The sequence below is a fragment of the Sesamum indicum genome, linkage group LG5, assembly GCF_000512975.1.
Source record: "Sesamum indicum cultivar Zhongzhi No. 13 linkage group LG5, S_indicum_v1.0, whole genome shotgun sequence".
In the NCBI taxonomy this organism is placed as follows: Eukaryota; Viridiplantae; Streptophyta; class Magnoliopsida; order Lamiales; family Pedaliaceae; genus Sesamum; species Sesamum indicum.
In genome coordinates this window covers 12828675-12856074 of record NC_026149.1, presented here as the reverse complement: position 1 = coordinate 12856074, position 27400 = coordinate 12828675, and the positions used below count along the sequence as shown (strand labels likewise).

The following is a 27400-nucleotide window of genomic DNA, read 5'->3' as shown; positions in this document are numbered from 1 at the left end:
GAGCCAATCGGGGGCTCGACCTGTGCGAAGACTCGAAAAAATCGTTTGTTTGAACTGCTTGATGCAATCCATAATGCACATTTAGGGCCTATAAATATTTCAGATCTAAGTCATTTAAGATAACATACATTTATTATATTCATTCGAACTCTTATATCGTATATGTTTGTCTCAATCAAAACTAACTTGAGTTTCGAATGATCTTAGTTGGGGACGAACTAGACAAACCTAACAATCTGGAGCGGCTATGTTGAGAGCTTGGACTGATTAAGGGAGGTCGCATATTTCGATTTGGATCAATACTGATTTGATTTCGACTTAACTTGAATTTGGGTATGTCGGACCTCTAATGATCATACAATTTTTTTTACATGGGTAAATTACAAAGGAGCTCCCCTAAGATTTGTTTACAAAAACCTCATCGTTATTTGAAAATTACAATACAGTATCTCCTAAAATTACAAGTACTTTAGCTGTCACAACGAGATATTTGTAATTTTTCAAATAAAAATGAGGTATTTATAATTATGATAAATTTTAGGAGAGTCTGTTGTAATTTACCTTTTTTAAATTAATAGTTTACGTGTAAGCATATAATTCGAGAATACATATAAATACTACTCCTCTATGCCCTAGGTATAACTTTTGTTACCCTAAATATTCTTACGATTTTCATATTTTCTTTTTTTAGCATTCCTAACTTAAGTATCAAATGATTATAATCGGGACATTTCCAGTGTTGTTCTCACACTCCTTTCTTGTAGAACACGGCTATTAAATCTTCAGCTTACCTAAGCACTTTTGAAATATTCCCTAAATAAAATCGACTTTAAATATATTTTTCATACTCAGAATCCGATGTGATTAGAGGGAATAAATCATCTCACAAGTTCAAGTGGGAAAATTCTTGTCCAGATCAGGTTGAGTTGAACCGAATCAATCCAATCACAAAACAATTATATTCCACTTGTTACGTGATTGATCATTTTTTTTAAATTGTACACCAAACACATGGTAAGTGTATTGCACTTGTCAAATAATTGATGTAAATTTGATCGAGCCTGGTTTAAATTAGAATTTCACATTCAAGCGACACGTGGAAGATCATATAAAAAGCAGACCTAGTCAAAAGGAGAATTAATATGTTAATTACTTGACGAAAGAAAAAACTATCATCTTAATTATTATAATTATCTTTATAATAAACTACCTTCATTAAACACATAATAGTCAAATGTTGGACAATCCAAACTATATATACAGTATACTCTACTCCACATCCAAACTATATCTCAAAAACAAAACATGATGCCCTTAAAGATTTCCATTCTCTCTCTCATCTTTCTCTCCCAAACAATCCCTGCTCTCTCAGCCAAAGAGAGATGCAACCCAAATGACAAGAAAGCCCTCCTACAAATCAAGAAATCCCTCAACAACCCTTATCAATTGGCCTCATGGGATCCCAGCACTGATTGCTGTGATTGGTATGTCGTCCAATGCGACCCCAACACCAACCGCATCGTCCAATTCAACCTCTTCTCCGCCAACATCTCCGGCCAGATTCCGGCCGCCATCGCTGACCTCCCCTTCCTCGAAACCTTAGTCTTCCGAAAGCTCACCAACCTCACCGGACAAATCCCAGAAGCCATATCCAAACTCACTAACCTTAAGCTACTTAGACTAAGTTACACCAACCTCTCCGGCCCTATTCCTACATTCCTTAGCCAGCTCAAGAACCTCACTTTCCTCGACCTATCGTTCAACGACTTATCCGGATCCATCCCTCCGTCCATCTCCAACCTCCCGAACCTCGACGCTCTCCACTTAGACCGGAACAAGCTCACCGGCAGCATCCCCGACTCCCTCGGGAAGTTCACCGAGAAAGTTCCCGATCTATATCTTTCCCACAACCATCTGACTGGAAGCGTTCCCCGATCATTAGGCGACCTAAACTTCACCGTGCTGGATTTTTCAAGAAACCAGCTTGAAGGGGACATATCATTCTTGTTTGGCACAAACAAGACAATACAAATCCTGGACTTTTCGAGGAACATGTTGGAGTTTGATCTGACAAAGGTGGAGTTTCCGGAGAGCTTGACGTCGTTGGACTTGAATCACAACAGGATCATGGGGAATCTGCCGGAGGGGTTGAGTCAGCTGAATTTGCAGTATTTGAATGTGAGCTACAACAGGCTGTGTGGGCAGATTCCAGTTGGTGGGCAGCTGCAGAGCTTTGATGCTAGTTCATATGTGCATAATAAGTGCTTGTGTGGTGCTCCATTACCACCCTGCAACTAAGATTTGGACAGTATGGAAACCTTACGGCCCGTTTACCTTTGTTTCCATCTTTATCTTTAATTTCCAGTATTTCTATTGGGATAAAAATACTTTATTTTTTCATGAGAAATAAAAATATATTTGGAGGATATGTTTACATACCTAGATTTATAGGATTAGAAATGAGAATATATTGGTATTTTTTAATATATATAGTACAATATTATTTTTATTTATTAAAAAGTCAATATGACATGATAATATGTCATGTCATATCCTATGTATAGCTGAAAACATAGGCAACGATGGAATTTAGAAGAACGGTTTGAGAAGTGTGTTTTCGGTAGATCTAGGCTGCAAACTTTTATTGAAAATGGATCTTTCCAATGGAATAATTGGCCTAAACAAACAAGCTTTCATAAAAAAATAAAAATTAACATTTAGATATAAACAAACACCCCTTAATATTTTCAACCGAGTAAGGACCAAAGAAGAAAGAAAAAAAAAAGTTAAAAATATGTTTTTGTTGTCGGCGGCTGTGTATGTAACTTTTTTCAGGAAATTTGATATTGTTCATATGAATGTGTACTCACACGTCATATCCAAGAATAAAAAAGAAATTACGCCTAATTAGAATAGATTAGGAGGAGATGGAGGAAGATTGTTAGCCATGATTGTAATTACAACGCTTTGTTTACTAGCCAAAATTGCTAGGCTCAATAGGTAAAAACAAAAACAAAAAAGAAAAAAGGGGACATGATGAACATTTTGAAGATAGAAGTTGGGTTCAAAACCGAAATATGTCAACCTATGAATGAAAAAGGTTGTAAGAAAGAGAGAAGCAGAATTGGGCAGGAACCTCTTGCAATACAGTTGTTGTTGAATAGCCCATCTGACATTATGTCTTTATTTTTAGTTGAAGCCCAATTAATGAATCAACGTAACTTAAAAACACATGCATGATATGACACTTATTAGTTTCTTAAAATCTAGTCTTTTTGGACACGTGTGTGCAATAATATGACACCTATGTTTAATTTATATAATTAAAAGTGAAGGAGTATTCATGTACATCAAATTCAAGAGAGAGCATATATATATATATATATATAATTGTAAAAGAGGAAGAAAAATAATAAACGAAACCAATAGGTGTTGATTTTAGTCCACCTACTATATACCAACCACATATTAATTAATGGTTTCGACTTTTGATTTTTCTTTTAATATCAAATACTTTAGATTGTGGGTACGCAGCTACTTCATATATTGAAAATATATATATATATATATATATTACAAAGAAATTATGCACATATATATACAAATATCCATTTATTAATAAAATAATAATAATAATAATAAACGGAACAACTTTTTGTACACAACTTAAGCTATAGCTTTTCTTGATTCTATTAGGCTCCGGAATTGAAATCACTAGTTATATAAATTCTTGGAATTTGTTTGAATAATTTTAGGTTAAATTGCATAAAGCTTCTTATGTGTTTTTAAAACTCAATTAATAATTTTTCTATATTTTAAAAATAGACAAAAAATTCCTTCTATTTTCTCAAATATAGCATATATATCCTCATTGTTAATTAAAGCTAATGGTGTTAATTTTTATTTTTTTTATTATATCAAAAGACCATTATGCTCTTAAATGTTATATATTATTTCTTATTTAATTGTTCATTGAATTTTTATTGATTGTGATACCTTCTCAAATATTTTTTGAGCCCAAGAATAAAAGAAATGGGCCCCTTCCGAATAAGCCCAACGGGCCAAGACCTAAGTAAGCCCAATATAACAAGTCGAATCATCATACAGTAGGGCAATCATGTCATACAGGTGACTAACACCTTAAGACACGCTATAATAAAAAATCTTCAGATAACTCCAAGAGGCCCGACTGGAATTGATCCCTATATACCTAGGCAGATTGGCAATGCTAGGTCGAATGGTCATATTTTTGTCCAAATAAGTCAAAGTCTCACGATTCTTTTTTTTGTTACAAAGCTAACACACGTAGCCATCTAAGGGCATCAAATTTTCCGCCAATAACTCTCGGATCAGCTTTTCTACGAATGTTTATAAATTGAGGGATGATGCAGTCATTTTGGTAACACGAGTTATCACACTCAAACTTTCATTTTTTCTCATTTTTAAGCTATTTTCAATATACTTTTAGCACTCCAAACGATTTTCTTCACTTCTATTCTCACTTCGATTATAGTTTTGTTTATTTTTAGTAAGAACATTATTGACGTACGAGAGTATTGATCATTATTTTGTAGAGTCAGTCCTCCAATAATCTTAGAATTTTTGTGAAAGTTCTTCAGCCATATATTGTGGTACTGCTAAAATTCGATACGCATCAAATTACATCAAAGTTGTATGATTAGATCAATCCATCATAACCGTTAGATCTTGAATCTGTAAGATAATAAGAATTTGAATTTTAACCAATTCAAATGTTTATAAGGCAAAATTACATTTTTTATCCTGTAACTTTAGGTCGTTAGCACTTTTGGTCCTATAACTTACTCTACTCGCACATTTAGTCATTTTTTGGCAAATTCAATTCTGAACATCTCATATTTGGTCTTTTTTTTTGGCAAAGTTAGTCTCGTATTGATAATTTTAGTCCCCTTTACACTGTAATAGATCTTTTTTTATCCTTTAATTATAAATCGTTAGGACCAAAATTGTCAATGTATGACTGAATTTGTCAAAAAAAGTTTAAATATGAGATATTAAGAACTAAATTTATATTAAAAAAACTAAATATATAAATAGGGTAAGTTATAGGTCCAAAGGAACGAATGACTTGAAGTTATAAGATAAAAAATATAATTTTATATATTTATAAAATATAAATATATTTTCAATTATTTTTAAAAATAACAGGGGTTCAAATGTAATTTGGTCATAATTATAAATTCAAAAAATTTTAAACCCTTTACCTCCAAATTTGAACTATGAATTATCAAATATAAATAAACTTCAAATCTTGTAATATGAATCAATTGAAATACTTTTCTGAATTCTTTTCTCATCAAATTCAAATTCATCAATACCCCATCTTCCACTTCCCCTTTTCTTTTCTTTTTTTTTTTTAGGGGGGGGGGGGGGGGGGTTATGGATTTTGTGTATGTATTTGTGTGTTTGTTTCTCAGTCAGAAATGGGTGGAAAACCATTAGCCACCTGACAATATACCAAAGCAGAAAAATGAAGAACCACACACACACACTGACACACACACAACCAAAAAATAAAAAGAAAGAAATTTTTAACTAACTAATTATAATTATATCTTATAATAGCATCTTAATGTCTGGACAGCACTGTCCTCTATCTATATATCTTCACCAAAAAAAGGAAAAAAAAAAAAAAAGAAAACACAGACAATTACAAAAAAATATATACATAAACGATAGCAAATTAATTAGCTATATATAAATACTCTTTAGAAAATAAAAACTAAAAGAAGGAAAAGAGTAGCTATAGCTATAGATAGGGTTTCGTCGTCTTCTACTCCATTGTCCATTACTCCTGGCGGGGCCGCGCCACCCACAGGGAGCTGAGAGCACGGAGGCGGTGGAAGTACTCTCCGATGGCCAGGAAACACCGCGCCGCCTGCCGGGTCGTCAGGATCTGATCCAGCCGGTGAAGCGTTTGCTGCCTCAGATTGTCAGCCTGTATATATACAGATTAATTTAAATATTATTATCTAAAGATTTCAAGAAGGACGTATATATGAGGGTTTAGATATTTGCAGTCTATATGTATATAACTCATCCTCATGCATATATGTATATATATATATATATATATATATATATATATGACTTTGGGTTGATTAAGGAATTTGATTAATTAATTATCTCCATATTTCTGCATTGACATGATTAGTATCCGACTCTTGTATTCATTCTTGATTTGATTTGATTGTCTAGTCATAAAGAATGGTGATTTAAGCTTGTCAAAGGGTGGTTCAAATGTCTTTTTAAACCTTTTAGTTTCTAGAAATTTGAGTACCAATTAGAAAAATATGAGAAGGTACAATAAGTGAAAATAAATAAATTGCATGCTAGAAAAATTCACTCGACTTTATTCAGTCCACGTCCACTATAAATAAATTTTTTTTTTATAACACGTGTCTGGCATGTAAATCAGTGCGCACCGATCAATTAAAAAAAAAGTTAAATGCATCCACCTAACGTTATGTAAACAAAAAACTCGACGTGACTGAGACGTCCACGTCTGTTCACCAGTAAATTTATATTCCAACACGCGTCTGACATGCAAAGTAACGCGCACCAAACAACTAACAAAAATTAAATTCATCCACCGAACAGTAGGTAAGCTAGCGAACGACTCGACTCGACTCGATTTGACTCGGTCTACGTCCGTTACGAATAAATTTATTGTTGAAGATGCGTCTAACATATGAATCAGTGCCCACCAATCACCTAAAAAAATAAATTCGCCCACCGAACGGCACGTAAAACCCGCATAAAATGACAAGTTATTTATTATATTCTATTATTACATAGATCTGACAAAAGAAAATTTTGAATTTGACAATATGACAAAGAGATTGTTCATGAATAAGGCTCTAAAGAGGTTTGTGCACTCAAACAAAGTGAGAAAGCTATCAGACAATTTATGAAGTAAACTGATATAATTCTACTCAACATATTATGGGAGACATTAATACTTATGTTGTCACTGTATATATTCATTCATTACCAAACTCAAAAATCAATAATTAAGGTTATAAGGAATAGTGTGTGTTGAATTAATGTGGTACAAGTCAAAGGGTTGTGAAAATGACATCATTCAGAATATGGGCTTAATATCTTCATGATGGAGATATCTTGTCTCAGTACCCCTAATTCCGGACTATCATTACAACCCTTTTGGAGTTGGAGCACATACCAAACACGTACTATAGACACCTTGTGGAACTAATTCTTGCACCTAATTATTTGTTTAAGATCAGTTAATGATGTAATAAGAATGGTACCTGGTGAAGAAAACCTTCAAGGGTGGAGAGTTTGTTGATGGCTAGAGCCATCTGAGCCATGTAGGTATTCATGTTTGGTGGGATAATGAGTGAATCAGAGGTGATGGTGTGGGTAAGTGACTGATTCAGAGCTTCCAGACCCTGAGAGAGGGCTTCTTCAGCTTCCCTTGTTGACTGCTGCAACCCACATACTCCCACAACTTGTTGCTCTGTCAATGGCTCTATTTGGGTCACTATTACCTGCAATATATTGTACATCATCTATCGTATTCAAAATTAAGATTTAGTTGAAATAATTTGACAAGATTTAGGTAGTTCAATTTAAATTATCTTTCGAATATTATTTGTATCAAGCAGGTAAAGAAAGCAAGACGTGCAAGAATCAAGACGCATGTGTAAGAACTGGTAGTAAGAGACATGGGCTTTATGAGAGGGTTGGGAATAAAATCAAACTAACAACCTAATACGGAAAACCATCATCATACCATTTCGTCATTGTATATACGTACGTTCATGCTTAACTATACATGTTTTATCTAAAAATTTAGAATGGAACATTAGTACAAACACCATGTTAATTTGCATGAAATTTGCCTTTCTTTGAGAAATTTTGAAAGTTTTCTTGCTGGGTTTACCCTAATTCTATGGCTATTTTAATTGTAAGGGCTTTAGGAAAAAATCTCAATTCAAATACTTATAATTTATACATTATGGGCTGTCATTATTTTGCTTTCATTAAGAATAGTTCTGTCCAAATTAGGGTTCTGCTATTTATGTATTGACAAACCTTAATGAGCTCAGATGGGCGGAAACCGCCGATCCACATGAAGCAGCGCTCGGCCGGAGTCTTCCACATGCCGGACAAGAGGTGGAAAACATCGGATTTGGCGATCATGTTCTTGAGGTTCATCACTTGGTCATAGAGTGCCAAGCAGCTGTCCACCAAGACTCGTAGCTCGTTTTCCGACAAATGGTCCTCCATTGCATGGCGCAGCTCCGCCATCAAGCGGTGGTGCTCCTCCAACCACCGAGCATACTCCATGTCAAACAAATTAGCAGCATCTGGGACCGCGTAAAATTAATACACTAATTAATTAAGCTTATGGAAATAAATAAATAAATTTTAGTAGTTGATTTAATTAAAATTATTATGAGAATATATTATAATTAATTAATACGGACCGGAATTTCCGTTGCCCATTGCAACTTGAAGGCCTTGTTCCCCTGCTAAAAGTGCAGATCCTCCCAAGTGAAATCCCTGGCAGAAAATTAAGCGTAATTAATTAATAGTTAACGAATGATAATTAAGAAAAAGAGTAATTAATTAATTAATCTCACTTGGGATCTAGCTCTTTGTATTTCTTGTTCTAGCTGGGTAAGCCTCATCCGACATGTCTCAAGCTGCTGAACATAAGCCTGCAATTAAAACCCAAAATTCCTTAATTCAATTCAAGATTAATTAATTAGAGAGAGATAATTCGATTATTTACGAGATTAAAATTAAATTAAATTATTCCGGCTCGATAATTATCCCCAACAAGAAAAAAAAACCCAATTCTTGAACTTGCCTTCTTCCTAAGCCTGCTTTTCCTAGCTGCCTCTCTATTCTGAGCAAGCCTCCTCAGTGTCTGCAATTAATTGAAAAATGTTAGATTAATTATAGTAATTACTCCAAGAACACACACAGACACCCGCACGTGTGTGTGAGAGAGAGACATGCAGGGTATGGAAGACTGTCTAATTATTTGCTTGTAAGAGAAAGAACCTTTGGGTCAGGTGTTTTTGATCCTTGTTCTGAACTTGAGGTAGGCCCTTTGCGGTTGCCCTCACGCTGTCAACAACGCAAAATTATTATACTTTTTTTTCAATTAAAAAAGACTTAACTACAAAATCTCACTTAATTAATACAAAATTATTAAAAGTATAACAAACTAACTCTTGTACTAATCAAATGTTTAATTTAATTAGTATTTTACATATGTTCTAACCTTAACCACTTTGGTTGTTTCGGGAGCAGAAGCAACATCATTTCTAGGGTTAGATGAGGGCATGGATGGCTGAGATGATCTCTGCTGGGAACCACTGGCTGAGGGAGAAACTAATCCAGTACTACTACTACTTCCCTACCAAACACAAAATCCAACAAACCCCATTAGTTTCAAATTATGATTAAGACAAGAAAATTGATGATGATCATGAGATCAAGAAAATCAGAAATCTGCAACGGCTTTGATGACATGTATCTATACCTTTGGGGCTGCTGCTGCTGCGGATGGCTCTACATGCATGGGCTGAGAAGGGAAAATGTTGAGTGTGTGTGGCCTCACCCCAGAACCCTCTGCACGCATAGACAAGAAAAAACCTTAAAAACAGCAAACCAAGGAAAAAATTAAGCTTATATTATTAAAAAAACAACAAAAAGAAAAATTAAGAAAAACAAAACTTTGGTTTGAGTTTGTTAGAGATTTTTTGTCCAAATATTACAAGAATTGATAAAGAAAAAGAAATAAAGACAGCCATATGTCTTTGGTTTTGTCTTCCTTAGTGAAAATCTTTTTTTCCCCATGAGAGGATCTGGTCAAAGAAAGTACAATCTATGGTTTCAACTGATGAATTTGCTTTGGAAAACCAATACACCCCCCACCCCACCCTTACCCACCCCCCCGGAGAAGAAATTAAAGGTTGTAGTTACGTCGTTGTTCTTGAGCTGAGTGATGATCTTGGCCGTCGAGGTAGAGGAAAAGAGCTTGATCCAATTCGCCCAAGTCGTAAGCGGTGCCATCTTTGCTTCTGCAATATATATTATAACCCCACATCAAGAATCATACAGATGAAATATATATTGAGCGACTGAAAAAAGGTGGAAATTCTTACATATTGAAAGTTCCAGGAAGGGGTGCTGAGGATGACGAGGGGGATGATTGCATCATGGGGAAGGTCGATGTGGACGTCTGATGATGAAATGGGCTGATCATGTGGTCCATCTGATGGTGATGATGTTGTTGCTGCAAAGCTATTTCAGTAGTACTAGTGATCATGTGATGATGATGATGATGATGATGATGATCATTGTTGTTGTTATTGCTGCCTGACGCCATGAGAGGGTATTCAAACACCTTCTTTTCTTTCTCAGAAATACTGCTCTTTACATGTACACCACCATGCTCATCATCACTCATTCCACCTGAATCCATTCTTTCTTTCTCTCTCTTGTTTCTCTCTCACAATTCCTCTGAAACTGATGGAGTCTGCCTACCCATTTCTCCTGACTTTATAGAGAAATATTCCAAGACCACCAAAATCGATACATACACACATATGTATGTACATCCAAAAGTAGTGTGTATAAAAGTGTAGAGAGAGAAAGAGGGGTTTGAGTCGGTTGTGTGGAGTAGTAGTAAATGAAGGAGAAGGGATTTGATGAGAGGAAAACAAGTGAGAGAGAATTGAATGCCAAAGAGAAATTAGAGGCAAAAGACAAATGCTATTTTAAGGTTTCTATCTCTTCTCCGCGCAAGAAGACGACGACTTTCGGTTCCGGTAAGAAATTCAATTAAAACATATCACAAATCATAATCTTCATAATAATTAAAGCGGTGTTGTGTTTTTCTATATATATTATTAATATGTTGAAATCCCAGAAACAAATTAACAAACACTACTACCACACTGCACACTACCACTGCATATACGAGGTGGTCTTCATTTCCTTTTAGGTGGAAACCGCTTCTGGGTTCCTTGTCCGACCATCCCACCTCTCCATTCATCCCCTTCTTCCAATTAATTCACTCTATTAACCCCTTCTTTAATTCTCGTGGTTACCAACTCCAGAAGCATCACAATAACTGTTGATTAATTATATTATCTGATATTGATGAATAGAATATGATTACTGTTGTGTCCAAAAATCTAATAGAATTGGAGTCATTTTCAAAGAAATTTTAAGACATATATATATGTATGTAATAGTATATTCAGGTGGAAAGTGTAGAAAAAGAAGAGAAAAGTGCAAAAAATATCTGAGTATGTAATTATTTAACTAAAATTGTTGTTCTTGGCTAGTCCCATTCTTCTAAGCAGCTCCCTCTCCCTCTTTCCAAGTAGACTTTGTGTTGAATAAATATATTAAAAAGAAATTGGAATAATTTGGATTAGGTAATTAAGTCAGCAACTATCTTCCAATGCCCATCATTAATTATTTTAATTAATTAATTATATATATAGCATGAGTATAATATATTTAATAAGGTCTTCTTAGAGCAAATTGCAAATCTAATACTTTCCAACTACTCTTTCTATATATATTGGTCAAGCCCTCAAGGCTCTTTATTTTGATCAAACCATAAAATTGAAATCTCATAATTATATTAATATTTTAATATATTCAACAATACATTGATATAAATAAAAGTTAACAATAAATAAATTCCATACTTCTAGTATGATTCGAACTTATTATGGGATCTCAATATTAGTTATTGTGCTAAAAAAATATCGGTTATATACAGGTAGACGATATTTCTGACCCAAAATAATCTAAAATGAATCCCTAATTTTCACTTGATTATTCATGTGATTTTTTTTTATTATGTTTTGGATTAAAGAATTCAAATTAGTTAAAGATTCTAATTAAGTTCATAATAATAGATTAAAAAAAATTATATTTTTAGTACCATATGTTATGATTTTTTTAATTTAGTCTTATTTATTATAATTTTTCACATTACATATAAGTTGAAACTTTTTTCATTTTTAATCCTCACACGACTTTTTTCCATCCAATAATTCACAGAAAAGTCATGGGACTGTTAGTCTAGCATGTGTTTGGATTAACGACCTCGTGACTTCTCCATTAATTATTGTATAGAAAAACACGAGGACAGAAAATGAAAAATCCTCTAACTTATAGGATGTAATATGATAAAATTGTAATAAATAAGATTATTTAAAATGATGCTAATATATAGGAATAAAAATGCGATTTTAACATAAATTAATATCAGGACAGGATTTAATTTTTTTCAAAAAAGAAAAGAAGAAAATGCCAACCCGCAGCATGCAGAGTCAATTCATTTGTTTTACTACTTGCGATGGTAGTAGTCAAATTAACACACTCAACAACAATTTAGGTTTCTACTTTAATATCTAAGGCATTCAAATAGAAAGAAAAAAGGTATCCATTAATTAATTTAATCTAGTAACCCAGGCATGTATTTCCCTTTTTTTAAAAAATAAATAAAAAATAAAAAGATTAAATGGGAAACTCTGTATAGCTAAGATAAAATTATAAAATTAGTCCTATAAGTGTATATGAGGAATGGTAAAATTAGTCCCGTAATATGGGACTGTCAATTTTAATCCTTTATATTTTAAATTTGTAGTAATTTTAGTCCTTCCATACCAAATTAACAAATCCAATTGGGGCTTTAGGTTGGCATCCAAATGGATTTTACGTACACAGTCAGCATCGATCCTACGTGAATGTTGACATGGCAAACAAAGAAGAAATGAGGGGAAGTGGCGGGATGTTGACGGAAACTAATCGGAGGCCTTGACATGGATGGTGCTGTTGACAGAAACTGATCGGCGGGATGTGTGTGCTGTAGGGAGACAAACACAGAGGTGGTGGTCTTTCGGCGAGATGATTGTTGATGACAAAGATACGGCGAAAAAAAGGTTAGCAGAAGATGAGGTTTGAAGAATGTGAGGATCAATAATGGGACTAAAGGTTTCAGCAACAGAAGTTAAATTCTGAAACCCATGAGGGGGAGTGAATGAAAATAAAAATTGATTGGGAGAAAATGATGGGTTGGCAAAGGCGAAGTTGTTGGTCAAAAGGTTGGCACCGGGGTCATTTTCCGAAGAGAGAAATTGAGGGATGAAATGTTTGGGTTCAGATGAGCGAGGGGATTAAAAAAAATAAAAAATGAGCCCAATTTGAAGTGGATTGGATGAAATGCAAATTGATCATAAGGGGGAAAGCTGAAGAAGGTGAGGAGAAACTGTTATAAAAGTCTGATACCGGTTGGTATTAGCCGGAGCAAGGAACGAGGAGGGAGAAAAGAGTCGAAAACAACAAACAAAGAGGTGTAGTGAAGTAGCTAGCTGGAGATGGGAATGTCAGAGAAAAGGGTATGGGAAGGTGCGCAGTGAAGAGGCAAATTTATTGCCGACAATGGTTTCCAACAATAGAGGTCGGACGGCGAGGAAGGGGTAGCGAGAGAGAGAGAGAAAGGTGAAAGGGTGGGCTAACGGCCAGTGGCGTGTGAGGGAGCATTATTGGTCGGAATGGTGTTCTGATCGGATGGCAAGGGTTGCCGGGGGAGGGGAGCTGCCACAGGCAGGGGTTGCCCGCAATAGTGGCTGAGGTAGGGTGTTGGGCTGCAACAAAGGGGCAAGGTTTACTTTTGTGGTTCTTTTTCTTTTTCTTTATACTCTTATTTTATGTTAGCATCCTATGATGATGCCTTCGAGCTAGGTTGGCAATCGGAATTCTAAGCCCCAATTTGTCCGACTAAAATCTGCCAATTTTTGATTGAAAGAACTAAAATTACCAGTAAAGTCAAATATTTATGGGACTAAGTTTGCCACCGTCTATACATACAGGACTAATTTTGCAATTTAGCCAAAAACTAATTTCTTTAGAGTTTGCCTTCCAAAAAAGTGCAAGATCCAAACAGAACTTATCTATATGCCATTTTAATTACTTGAAAATTTTAGATGGAGTTGACTCAAAGGTAAAAGAATTAAAAAAAAAAAAAAGTTTATTCAAATGTAGCAAGGTTTAATTAATATGAGTTCTTGTTAACGACTTGTTTGGCAACAACCAAATACAGATTCAACGGATTAACCCTCGTACTCTAACCATGGGTATTGCTTTGCCCTATATATATAGTTAGTTTGTATAACCCTTTCACTGTGAGCTACCATCAATTTAATTAATTGTAATATATTATTTTATTAATTAAGTATATATGTTGACAATCCATAATCATTTGCATGCGGTCAACTTAATTTTGGTTAACAAATTACAATAATTAATTATGAATAGACTTTTCATCGTCTCTCCTTAATTTAGGACAACAGCCTATCATCAATTAAGCACACACTCATCTGCTGTTTAACAAACATGTGTAGTTCAAAGTTTGATTAATATATAAATTAATTTAAAATGTGGCTCTGTGATTAATTAATAAGATGAGATTAGATATATACATATATGTATGTATATATATATATATATTAGTATGTACTCGAATAACTACATCGTTTAATAACACATTCAAATTCAAATATCTATTCAATACGTCAAAATAAATATATATATTCAAATAAGACAAAGATCGAAACAACAAATTATTATAAATATAAACATACATCCACATTGTATAACTCAATGTTACAATCTTCTGATCGTGAGGCCTCGACCATATAAAAATAAAGGCTTATTCATATTTTTATTACAAAAAAAAATTTATAATAAAAATATTATTGCAACAAGTCGTGGACAATTCCCACGCTTGAATAAAAAAAATTAAAAAAATTCAAGTCGTGGATACTTATTTTTTATTGATTAAGTATATATTGATATTGGGTGCCTACTCTAATGATGAGAATACTTCGTTCATCAATTTACTCTCAATTTTAACGAGGATTTATCAAAAAATAGTGTTAATACCAACGAATACATATTGAAAGTATTCGCGAAACATTCATGTCAATATCTAGATCATATATATATAAAAAAACTTTGGTCGAAACCAAACTTCACGTATTCATAATGAGATGGACTGGCCACAAAGGCATCAAAGGCAAAAATACCAACAATGCCAAGATCCTTCAAATGTGTCAGTGCGATATTGCGAATCATAAATAATATTTGTACTTATTGTAATATTTGTAATAATTTCTTGTAATTTTTTTAATTATAAATTTTTAAAATTGATTATAATTAAAAAAATTAAATTTATAATTAAATAATCATAATATATAATAATAATAATATTTTTAAAAAAAGGAAATTTCGAATCCTCGGCCCTTTTCTTTAAAAAAGAAGAATTTCTTCAAGTCGTGGACAATGTCCACACAAGTGTTATATAATTTTAAAAAAATGAAATTTTTATTATAATTTTTTTTGGAATAAAAAAATAATTAAGCCTAAAAAATAAATGTGTGGTAAAAACTTTTTTCCTAATTATATATAAACTTAGTCCACCCAAAAGTAGAAATAAATAATAACTTAATTTCATTTAATAAAAGAAAGGATTATATGCATTTTGGATACTGTAATTTAAGTTATTTGGTATTTTTTTCCTTTAAAATTTTAGGATATATGTTAGTCCTATATTTTTTTAAAATTTTTTGCGATTCCAATCCTTTTCGTTGGAGTTCAACTCCACCAGTAAGAAGGATGAACTCCAATAAAAGAAAACGACTGAAATTGTGAAAATTAAAAGAATGTAGGATTAAAATGTTATCCTAAAAAATTAAAAGACAAAAATATTAACAGAAATAGAGCAATATGAACAAAACCCTAAATTTCAAGAGCAATCACAATATTCGACAACATTTTAGTAATTTTAGATTCTATATATGTTTAGGTAGAGTATTTTGTATTCTTGGGGTGTACATTCAGGGGCGAAGCCAAGTCCCGTCGAGCTTTAGCGGCCGACAGAGCTTGGCTTCGACTTGGGTCTATTAACCCATTGTATTATATGTTTAAATATATTTTGTCTATCAATAAAAATAATAATCAAAGTTTATATTAAAAATAATTTTTTCGATATTCTCTTTTTTAATCTTTTTCTACTGATTAGAACGACATAGTTCGACTTATTTAGAAGAAAAATGTAATTTTCTCAACTTCAAATTATATATATTTCTTACCCAAATTCATCTTGTAAATTTTCGCGGTATAATAATTTGCAAGAATCAATTATACTTATATTATTGTATTTATTTAAACTCGATTTATGAATCAAATGTGCCCAATACATAGAAGGAAAAGAAAAATAAAAAGATTTGACAAGAGAATTAATTCTTGGATTTATGGTGGAATTCTACATAAATATTCTTGATTTATGATACTTACTTTTGGTGGGGGATAAAGAAAACCTTGATTTTTTTATGCTTCATGGTCCAATTTTATTTCCGAATCGTCCCTCTTTTTTCCCATACCTAATTCCTATTTAGGGAAATTGGAAAGTGTTGATTTTGTTGGAACAACTCTTGTCCAAGAGAGGAGATTTTTAACTTATATGTAGGTTGGTTGTCCATCCTAGGGATGCCAATCACGTAGGTTTTCGATCAATTTGTCGAAATTAGGACTCATTTTGTTAAGACAATTTTGAACATGGACATAGACTCATCTTGAACTCGAGACCTATCGAATTATATTCGATAAATTCAGTTAATATTTATAAAATAGAAAAAATATATATTTTAAAAGTAATACTATCATAACTTTATAAATATGAGACAATCATAGTATTGGAAGGTATTTTTTTTAAAAAAAAATTATATGTACATATTTCACGCATTGAAATATTAAAATTTTTAAAATAATTGTAAATATTAGAACGTTTATAACGGTTTATGACTTGTTACTGATTTATTGCAAATCAAATTTTTTTTACAACCAAACAACGCTTATACATTTTTACATGTTAATATAGATGAGAAAGTATATCTTCATTCTCATAAGGGTAATTTAGTTACAAAAGACTAACATTTGCCTCATGCAATGACAAACTTTTTTGTATAAAATTAATTTGATTCATATTATTAATTTTATTTTATATTATCAAAAAAAATTATGTTTAAAAATTATTATAAATGTCAACTTGAATTTCAAATGAGATATATTTATTTCTATAAAAATCTGAACCCATTGAAATTATTTGAACTTAATTTTATATCAATTGTTATCATCATTTTAATGAGTCCTGTTTATTAATTTTAATTTATATTATCATAAAAATTATTTTCCTATATTTTCTAAGTAATGTATTAAAATATAAAATTTCTTTATCCAATCTACATTAGAAAATAAATTAAGATGGCACTGCAATTATATCAACATGAATTTCAAATGAATTATAAATTTTATTCTATATTTAAGAGAAAAAAAATAGACTAGCAAAAGTAGTTTTAAATACATTAATTCTAAATATGTAATTTAAAATATTAAGAATAAAATTTACCCAATATGTAAAAAAGACAAACAATTTTTAAATATAAATAAATTGGACAAAGACATATATATATATATATGTGTGTGTGTGTGTGTGTTAGAAAAAATATACCAGAAATTATTGTCAATTATATGAAATTATAAATTATATTATATATTAATTATAGCATATATACTCATAAATATAATAAAATTAAAAAAAAGTATAAATAAATATAATAAAATTAAAAAAAAAGTATAAATAAATATAATAAAATTAAAAAAAAGTATAAATAAATAACTCATAGGATAGAAAGAAATTAATTATATTTTATATTATGTGAAGATATAAGTAAATTTAAAAAAGATGAACGATAGAATCACTTTTGGGTTCTGATGAAGAAATTATTGTGGACAGCTCTAAATTAATAAGCAGAATAAAGATGGAAGAATAAAGCTTAAAAGCATCTTTATAAATTATACGCATGCTCATGTTCATGCTATATATATGTATATATGGAAAAATACAAACAACACTCTTATGATATTGTAAATGAGCAAATTAACCTTTATAAAAAAATAAACAGCGATTTACCTCTACCTCTCTGTTAAAATACAATAATTTACCCCTTTATGATTTTAAAATGAAACAATTTAAAAAGTACAAGAGAGTGAATTGCTATATTTTTTTCATAAGTGGTAATGTGCTCAATATCATAGGGATAAATTGCTACTCGCCCTATATATATATATATATATATATATATATATCACCCTTCGTCTTTACTATTTCTGCATTTCTTTAAATCTAACAACAAGAATCTTACTTCTGGTAATTTTGGTCCTGTTTCCGGCAAATTTTGATTGGAAAATTATATGTGATTATCACACGATCAAATTATAATGTTATTTTAGTTATGTAACTTATGAAGAGTTGATATTTTTTGTCCTGCACTAATTTATTTATAAAACTAAAATTGCAATTAATTGGGTCACATTAAAATTTTCGGTTAAATTGACCAAAAAAAAGGAGTAAAATTACCAAAATTTAGAAAGCATAGGACCAAATTGCGAAAATTCATGAAAGACTAGAAATTCCAACACCCTTAAATCACAGGAGTATATTTGTAATTTTCCCTTTAATTAATGGTTTTGTTATGGGTTTAAATCCTAGATTTCATGCATCAAGTTCGAAAAATTTTTGTTTGGGTCGAATCAAATCAATTACAAAATATGTTTGCTCATTTTTTCAGAATTGTACACTAATCACAGACAAGTGTACTGCATTTATGATGTGATAAATTTAAGTTTGGGCTAGGCTGATGGGGGTGGGACTGCAGTAATCCTGTGCGACGGAGTCCTTAAACAATATCCAAAGTTTTACAGAGGAGGGAGACCAAGCTTTGATCAAGAATCTCAAGAAAAGCAAAGACTGCAATAAAATTTACAAGTCTTAAAGACAACCTTTGTCATCATGGATGGGGCCATGACAACGCCTTTTGGGTAATGGAATATATTTCAGACATATTTTTTTCGCATCTTTTTCTAAGTTAGCAGCAAAGCATATATTAGCTTAGTGGCCAACTAGAAATCATGGCTTTAGATAAAGGCATCTTTTTAATATACACAAGTTTCTTGCTAGTCTAGGGTGTAAGAAAAGAGTTGGTGCATAAGGTGGCAGAAGAGGCAGTGTAGAAAAGGAGTTAAGGATAACATTTCAGAGCTCAAATACTCACATTTTCTTAAAAGAAATGGAGATGGGGTTTATGTAAAGATTTATATCTATTTTGGCATAGTTCTAGGCTTGTGTTTCCTCCATCGCTCAAAAGAAAACTTTTTTTAGGCGAATATGAACCCTTCCCACCCTCAAGATGACTACAAGATCAAGGACACGAAGCCACAGCTTGGAGAACGGTGGCCGCATGGTGGAGTTCGTGGTGGTGGAGGGTGGATCAGCAGTGACAGAGTCACGAGCACTTATGACCTTGTGGAGCAGATGTATTACTTGTATGTTCGTGTTGTGAAAGCTCGGGACCTCCCAACGAACCCTGTCACGGGGAGCTGTGATCCATATGTTGAGGTGAAGCTCGGGAACTACAAAGGGAAAACGCAGCATTTTGAGAAGAAAATGAACCCTGAGTGGAATCAAGTGTTTGCATTTGCGAAAGACAAGATTCAGTCCACGGATCTTGAAGTCTTTGTTAGAGACAGAGAGATGGTTGGAAGGGATGATTATCTTGGAAAAGTTGTGTTTGATATGAATGAAGTGCCTACAAGAGTTCCACCGGATAGCCCTTTAGCCCCTCAGTGGTATAGGCTAGAGGATCGTCGGGGCGAAAGTAAGTTGAAAGGGGAAGTTATGCTTGCAGTTTGGATGGGAACACAGGCTGATGAGGCTTTTCCTGAGGCTTGGCACTCAGATGCTGCTACAGTTCATGGAGAAGGTGTGTTCAGCGTCAGGTCGAAGGTTTACGTCTCGCCTAAACTGTGGTACCTTCGGGTGAATGTAATCGAGGCACAGGATGTGGAATCTGAAGACAAGAGCCAGCTGCCACAGGTGTTGGTGAAAGCTCAAGTTGGGAATCAGATACTGAAGACTAAGCTGTGCCCAACTCGGACGGCTAATCCATTTTGGAATGAGGACTTGGTCTTTGTAGCTGCTGAGCCTTTTGAAGAGCAGTTAGTCCTCACTGTTGAAAATAAGGTGACCCCATCAAAGGATGAGCTTGTTGGGAGGATAAGCCTGCCGCTGCACATCTTTGAGAGGCGTTTGGATCACCGTCCGGTCCATTCTCGTTGGTTCAACCTTCAGAAGTTTGGGTTTGGAGTTCTGGAAGGAGACAGAAGGAAGGAGCACAAGTTTTCGACTAGGATTCACCTCAGAGCCTGTCTTGAGGGTGGATACCATGTACTAGATGAATCCACTATGTATATCAGTGATCAGAGGCCAACTGCTAGGCAGTTGTGGAAGCAGCCAATTGGGATTCTTGAAGTGGGAATCCTGAGTGCACAAGGGCTTATGCCGATGAAAAACAAGGACGGAAGAGGCAGCACGGATGCTTATTGCGTGGCAAAATACGGGCAGAAGTGGGTGAGAACCCGAACAATAGTTCAAAGCTTGAACCCCAAATGGAACGAGCAGTATACGTGGGAGGTATACGATCCTTGCACTGTGATCACGTTGGGAGTTTTCGATAACTCTCACTTGGGAGGGAATGACAAACCCGGCCCTGGAAAGGATTCAAGAATCGGGAAAGTAAGAATACGTCTTTCGACTCTAGAAACAGACAGGATTTACACTCAGTCTTACCCCCTTCTTGTCCTGCAACCATCTGGACTGAAGAAGACAGGCGAACTCCAACTAGCATTTCGATTCACTTGCCTGTCCTTAGCGCACATGATATACCTATACAGCCGGCCGCTGCTGCCAAAAATGCATTATCTGCATCCTTTCACAATCAGCCAACTAGACAACCTCAGATATCAGGCCATGAACATTGTGGCATCAAGACTTGGTAGAGCTGAGCCTCCACTGAGAAAAGAAGTTGTCGAATACATGCTGGATGTCGACTCCCACATGTGGAGCATGAGGAGAAGCAAAGCCAACTTCTTCCGTATCGTTTCCCTGTTTTCCGGCCTCATCAGTATGAGCAAGTGGTTGGGTGAAGTCTGCCAATGGAAGAATCCAATAACCACCATATTAGTCCACATCCTCTTCTGCATACTGATCTGCTATCCAGAACTAATCCTCCCAACTGCATTCCTCTATATGTTTCTGATAGGCATATGGAATTTCAGGTCCAGGCCAAGGCACCCTCCACATATGGATACCAAACTTTCTTGGGCAGAAGCAGTTCATCCAGACGAACTAGACGAGGAATTTGACACTTTCCCCACCTCTAAACCTCAAGATATTGTTCGTATGAGGTACGACAGGCTGAGGAGCGTTGCTGGGAGAATACAAACAGTTGTGGGGGATATGGCAACACAAGGAGAAAGATTTCAATCACTCCTTAGTTGGAGGGACCCCAGAGCAACCAGCATTTTCATAGTTTTCTGCCTTTTCGCAGCCGTTGCTCTGTATATAACTCCATTCAAGATTGTAACTCTTTTAGCAGGCTTGTTCTTTCTCAGGCACCCAAGATTCAGAAGCAAGATGCCTTCAGCCCCCAGCAGTTTCTTCAGACGACTGCCGGCCCGAGCTGATAGCATGCTGTAAACAGTTCGCGCTTGCAATTCTTGGTGTGAATTATCTTCTCCTATCTATATAATTAAGTTTCTATGAAATTCGCATAGTTCTTCAAGATTTTTTTTCTTTTGTTTTCCTTTCTTGCCGACAATTTCATCTTGCTCTGAAGTACTTCTCAACCTCTTGAATTGGTTGTTACAAGATCATATTCAATACTTAATTCATACTATTATATAACAAGTTAGTGCTTCTTCTCGATAAACATAAACAATCGTACACTTAACCAAAATTTAAATTAAAAAATAAATAAATAATATTTTACTACGTGCTAAAAATAAAATTCAAAGATACTATTCAAAGTATGGCAATACACCAACACTTGAATAATTTTTACATTTCAGTTCTTTTTATATATAAATGTGCGTTGGGGAGTTAGTTGATATTCAAGGAATGTTTGAAAACATGCGTCTCAAACAAAGTCTTGGTGCCATGATTCCAGGAAGCATTCATTGCACCACCCCTGTTTTCTTTTATACTTAGCAACTAAACAAATGTCAACTTGTGTTATTACAACTATATATATAGCCCAGATGAACAGGGAAATAGAATATAGGCTTGTTTCGATTTGTCTGAAAACATGTTTCCTTCATTTAGTAACCAACTGTTACATCTCATAGACCAACCTAAACCAGCAAGATAAAGAAGCAAAAGGGAAACAAAGCTATCTGGAAGCACAAATTATATGAATATAGCTCACAGAAACAAGGAATAATTAACAACTTAGCATGGTAATTCACTACAAGTATCGTCCCTTGTAAAAGACACATTATATCACTTGAATTGATGTAGATAAACTACCAGTAAAGATGAAAGATAAGGATGGTCCAGACAAGATTGAATTAAATGACAACCTACAAAAGTACAGATTACCACATATCTGTCTTTACAGAACCAACTCCAAAATAGATCCTAACAAATAAAGAACCTAAAAATCCACAAGATATGCAAGTTTCATGAGACAGCTTAGCTTACATAACCACAACACGAACTCCACCTCACCACTTGGTGAGACATAGCAAACAAGATTTTGTCGGCATATTCTGCACTGACTGGAAGGAAACAGGGTTGAAACAGTCAAAACTCTAGTTTCTTACAACATACAGTCTGTTCTTGCAGGCAACCTTCTGAAGAAGTTCAGTGGCACCGATGGAAGCTTGTACCGGAACCTAGGATGTCTCAACACATAAAATCCTGTAAGAAGAGCCACCACTTGAAAAGGTGTTACGTAGAGAACAATGGCGGCTACCAAACAGAAAATAACAAAGAGAGCTGTAGCTCTAGGGTCTCGCCAGCTTAGTAGAGACTGTAGCCTCTCCCCTTGTGTTGCCAAGTCGCCAACCACAGTTTGAATCCTCCCGGCAATGCTTCTTAGACGATCATACCTCATTCTTACAATATCTGCAGGACGAGAAGTTGGGAACGTATCGAACTCCTCATCCAGTTCATCCGGATGAGCATTGTCAGCACAAGAAAGACGAGTATCCATGTGGGGTGGATGTCTTGGCCTCCATCTATAGTACCATACTCCAATCAAGAACAAGTACAGGAAAATAGTCGGCAAAATAAGTTCCGGATACATAACCAGTATCAAGAACAAGATGTGAATGAGAACTGTGGTGATGGGGTTCTTCCAATTGCAAATTTGATCAAACCATTTTCCAACAGCAATTAGACCACTCAAAACCCCCATGATTCTGAAGAAGTTTGCTTTGCTTCTCCTCATGCTCCACATGTGAGAACCCACGTCCAGCATATATTCCACCACCTCCTTTCTCAGAGGTGGCTCGGCACGACTCAGCCTTATGGAGACAATCTGAGTGGCCTGATGCCTAAGGCTGTCCAGCTGGCTGACAGTTAAGGGATGAATGTAGTGCATTTTGGGCAACAACGGTTGGGAGTACATATGCATCATATTTACCAAGGATGAACAGGTAAACCGCACGGCTAAATGAATTTCACCCATCTTTTTTACCCCGGAAGGATGCAAAACTAGAAGAGGATAAGAATGAGTGTACACACGGTCTGTTTCCAGAGTTGAAAGGCGAATTCTTACCTTCCCAATTCTTGAATCCCTTCCAGCTTTATCTCCACCTTGCAGATGACAATTATCGAATACACCAATGGTGACAACAGTGCAAGGATCAAAAACTTCCCAAGTATACTGCTCATTCCATTTAGGAGCAAAACTGTCGATGATTGTCCTTGTCCTGACCCACTTCTGACCATATTTGGCAACACAATAAGCATCAGTTGTGGCCCGGCCATCTTTCGTTTTCATAGGAGAAAGCCCTTGAGCATTTAAAATACCCAACTCCAGGACCCCAATGCTTGACTTCCACAATTGCTTTGCTGTCGGTCTAAGATCGCTGCTGTAGTGAGTTGATTCATCCAGAACATGGTAACCACCTTCCAAACAAATTCTCATATGAATCTTGCTGGCAAACTTCACTTCCTTTTTCTTTTCACCTTCAACTATAACATGTTTCTCAAGATTATACCACCTAGTGCTCACAGGTTTATGATCCAATCTCCGGTCTACGTACTGCAGAGGAATAGCACATCTTCCCAGAACTTCATCTTTGTTGGGAGCAACACGGTCTTCTACACTCAAAATTAGCGGCTCCTCAAATGGGTCAGCAGCCACAAACATCAAATCCTCATTCCACATAGGATTGATACTTTTGCTCATAGATACCCTTGTCCTTAATGCCTGATTTCCCAGGATGGCCTTCACAAAAACTTCTGGAAACCGACTCTTATCACTTGGCTGCAAGTCCTGAGCTTCAATTACATTTACTCTTAGATACCAAAGCTTAGGGGAAAGATAGACCTTTGACCGGATATTTGCAAGACCATCAGCACCACTGACTGCTGCAGCGTCCGAATGCCATGCCTCTGGAAATGCCTCGTCAGCTTGAGTACCCATCCAAACAGCCAACATTAGCTCTCCTTTTGCCTTCTCATTCTTTCTGTCCTCCAATCTGTACCACTGTGGGGCCAGGGGACTATCTGGGGGAACCCGTTTTGGAATCTCATTCAAATCAAACAATACTCTACCAATAAAATCATCCTTCACAACATCCTTATCTTTCACAGTAACCTCAAGCACCGAGGCCTGAATCCGCTCCTTAGAGAATGCAAAGACCTGATTCCATTCAGGGTTTGACTTCTTCTCAAAATGGCGGGTTGTGCCCTTATAGTTTCCAAGCCTAACTTCAACATAAGGGTCACAACTACCAGTCACATCCTTTCCAGGTAGATCTTTCGCCTTCACAACCCGGACATAAAGGTATTGCATTTGCTCCACGAGGTCATAGGTGCTCGTGAGCTTATCTCCGGTGACCTTCCCTCCACCGAGGTGGGGGTTAGTCTCCTTCAATGAAAAATCTTCTTGCGGGGGCCTCTGCATTTCCTCGACTTCCTTTAAACCTGTAAAACCTACAAAATCCAAAACCAATACAAGCAATGAATTAATGATATTGTAAAAACCTAACAGATCTAAGTAAAACGAACTGATTAGCCCTTCCTATCCAAAAGAAAGCTATTGGACTGCCCAAGTATTCAAAATTTTCTTATATGCCGACAGAGCCTTGAAGTAGACAGCATTAGTGTAAAACAGGAGGGCAAACTGAAACGATAAGACGATGAACTCAAAACACAGCACACCAAAAACTTTAGCTATTTTGCATTGAACCTGGTGAAGAAAATCGTGTAAGCTCAACACCTTAATCGAAAGCTTCAGTTTTGAGTGCCCAAAACCTGTGGAACAAAAGCAAGGAACATGAGATCATATATCAACACAAATAATTAGTATGTAACTAAGCATTCGGCAAACATTAGTAATACATTGTACAATGCATAATAAGCTATTTAACAATAACCCATAAAAGAATGCAGTCTTTCCAATCCAACTCTGCTTACGCAGGAACATTGGGGAGGAAATAAAAAAAGAAACAGCCACATCTAAAACTAAGATCTTTAAATATAAAAAAACACGTCTACACTAAAAACCCACTTAGATCTCAACTGGAAACTATTTATCGGCACTTTTGAACTGCCTACATAATCAAGAGTTCCCCAGAGGCAAGCACAGTTCTGAACAAGGCAGCAGATTAGCAAATTGAACAGATAAAGTTATACCCTCAAACACAGCAAACCAAAAAAATGAGATCTTTTTCTTTATAGTAAAGAACCTTATGAAGAAGAATCTGCTAAGCCCAGAACCTAAATCAAAGCTTCAGATCTGAGCGCATAAAACCTGTGGAACAAAAGCGATACACATGAGATCACATAAAGAATCTAACAATTAGCAGAAAACACAAGTTCATAACCAACTTAAACCAAAAAAAAAAAAAGAAAGAACAACCATAACGCGAACATCGGTGAACACATTACAACACGGTAACTAATAGCGTGTATACCATTAAACCCCATAAAAATTCAGTCTTGTTAGTTCATATCTTTCCTTTCCTTTCCTTATATAAACAGAAACATTCCCAAGAAAAAATTAAATAAATAAGTGAAAAACACATGAAACATAAAACCCAGATCTTTGAATGTAAAAACACACAGAAATAAAAAAACCCAAACACCACGTAGAACATCATACCCGAAAAATGCACTTAAAAAGAAAAAAACACGAAGTTCTACAACAGCCAAAACTCAGTCTTTTTTTTTTTCTTCGCTTCACACCATCAGTGTTTCGTGTTTTTACAGTCAAATAACTAAAGGGCTTTAAATAAAGATACGAATAAAGAGAGATATATATGAATATACCTTGGAGGTTCATGATAAGGTTCTTCTGCGGAGAGATTGAAACAACTGAGAGAAGAAAAAAAAGAAAAGAGAGAGAGTAAAAAGGAGAGAAGGGTTTTTGTTCTTGCTGCCTTTTTTGAATCAAGGAAAAAAGAAAAAGTGAATACACAAACCGGAGAGCTAAAAACAGAGAGGTTTTTCTTTTTCGTTTTCAATTTTCTACTTTATTTCTTCTCTCACAGACGCAGAGAGAGAGAGAGAGAGAGGAAAAGGAAAAGGGTGGTGGGGGACACTGGGAGAGATCTGATGAATCTGCTTTATCAATTGCCACCGAACCCAAGTGTGTGTGTACTGCGTGTGAATATTTTTTTGGGGTATGTACAGAACATTAGTAGTATGAATGAATGTAGGAAGTATGTATGTATGTATGTATGTATGTATTGTCTTAGTGTGTGTACTGTGTTCTCTCTTTCTCTCTCTCCCCCCTTTATTGTCTCTGTTTTTTGACCATAGGACCCAACGTCACGCGTGCAGGGACTCTGGTCGGAACACTGCACGTGCCGCCTCCGTGTATCTCGCTCCCAGGCTTATCCCTTTTTTTTTTTCTAAATTTTTCTTAATAATAATAATAATTAATAAATAAATATATGCAACAATATTTAGAGTTGCCTTAATACACTCATAATAATCCAATTATGTCTTAATCATATATATTTATTATATTATATTACCAGAATTAGATTTCAAAATTATTGACCATTCACACATAACATCACACTTTATAGTAAATTATACAATAATATATATTTTGTATTCATTAAAATAATTATAATCTTAACCTATATCTAATTCTTTTATTTTTTATAAAAATAGCCCTTTTTGGTATGTAAATCAACTACCATTTAAAATAAATTT

General features: G+C 34.8%; 4 protein-coding genes across 5 annotated transcripts; 2 read left to right on the top strand and 2 right to left on the bottom strand.

The window, feature by feature from the left end:
• Nucleotides 1265-2434, top strand: LOC105162513 (polygalacturonase inhibitor-like). The gene has a single exon (XM_011080552.2). The coding sequence runs from the start codon at nucleotides 1306-1308 to the stop codon at nucleotides 2296-2298; it is 993 nt and encodes a 330-aa protein (XP_011078854.1). The 5' UTR covers nucleotides 1265-1305; the 3' UTR covers nucleotides 2299-2434.
• On the bottom strand, nucleotides 5645-10771 carry LOC105162512 (bZIP transcription factor TGA10). The gene is made up of 11 exons (XM_011080551.2): nucleotides 10185-10771; nucleotides 10003-10100; nucleotides 9560-9648; nucleotides 9299-9433; nucleotides 9076-9141; nucleotides 8879-8938; nucleotides 8649-8726; nucleotides 8493-8568; nucleotides 8098-8372; nucleotides 7311-7550; nucleotides 5645-5977 (listed from the first exon to the last, which is right to left on the bottom strand). The coding sequence occupies exons 1-11, from the start codon at nucleotides 10502-10504 to the stop codon at nucleotides 5828-5830; spliced, it is 1587 nt and encodes a 528-aa protein (XP_011078853.1). The 5' UTR covers nucleotides 10505-10771; the 3' UTR covers nucleotides 5645-5827.
• Nucleotides 19116-21785, top strand: LOC105162511 (FT-interacting protein 1). Its single transcript, XM_011080550.2, has one exon. The coding sequence runs from the start codon at nucleotides 19331-19333 to the stop codon at nucleotides 21698-21700; it is 2370 nt and encodes a 789-aa protein (XP_011078852.1). The 5' UTR covers nucleotides 19116-19330; the 3' UTR covers nucleotides 21701-21785.
• On the bottom strand, nucleotides 22479-26808 carry LOC105162510 (FT-interacting protein 1). 2 transcript variants are annotated; one of them, XM_011080549.2, is made up of 4 exons: nucleotides 26507-26808; nucleotides 25924-25988; nucleotides 25425-25489; nucleotides 22479-25168 (listed from the first exon to the last, which is right to left on the bottom strand). In XM_011080549.2, the coding sequence occupies exon 4, from the start codon at nucleotides 25137-25139 to the stop codon at nucleotides 22821-22823; it is 2319 nt and encodes a 772-aa protein (XP_011078851.1). In that variant the 5' UTR covers nucleotides 25140-25168; nucleotides 25425-25489; nucleotides 25924-25988; nucleotides 26507-26808; the 3' UTR covers nucleotides 22479-22820. The 2 variants fall into 2 exon arrangements, with proteins under 2 accessions (XP_011078851.1, XP_020549568.1); XM_020693909.1 differs by lacking the exon at nucleotides 26507-26808 and adding an exon at nucleotides 26340-26416.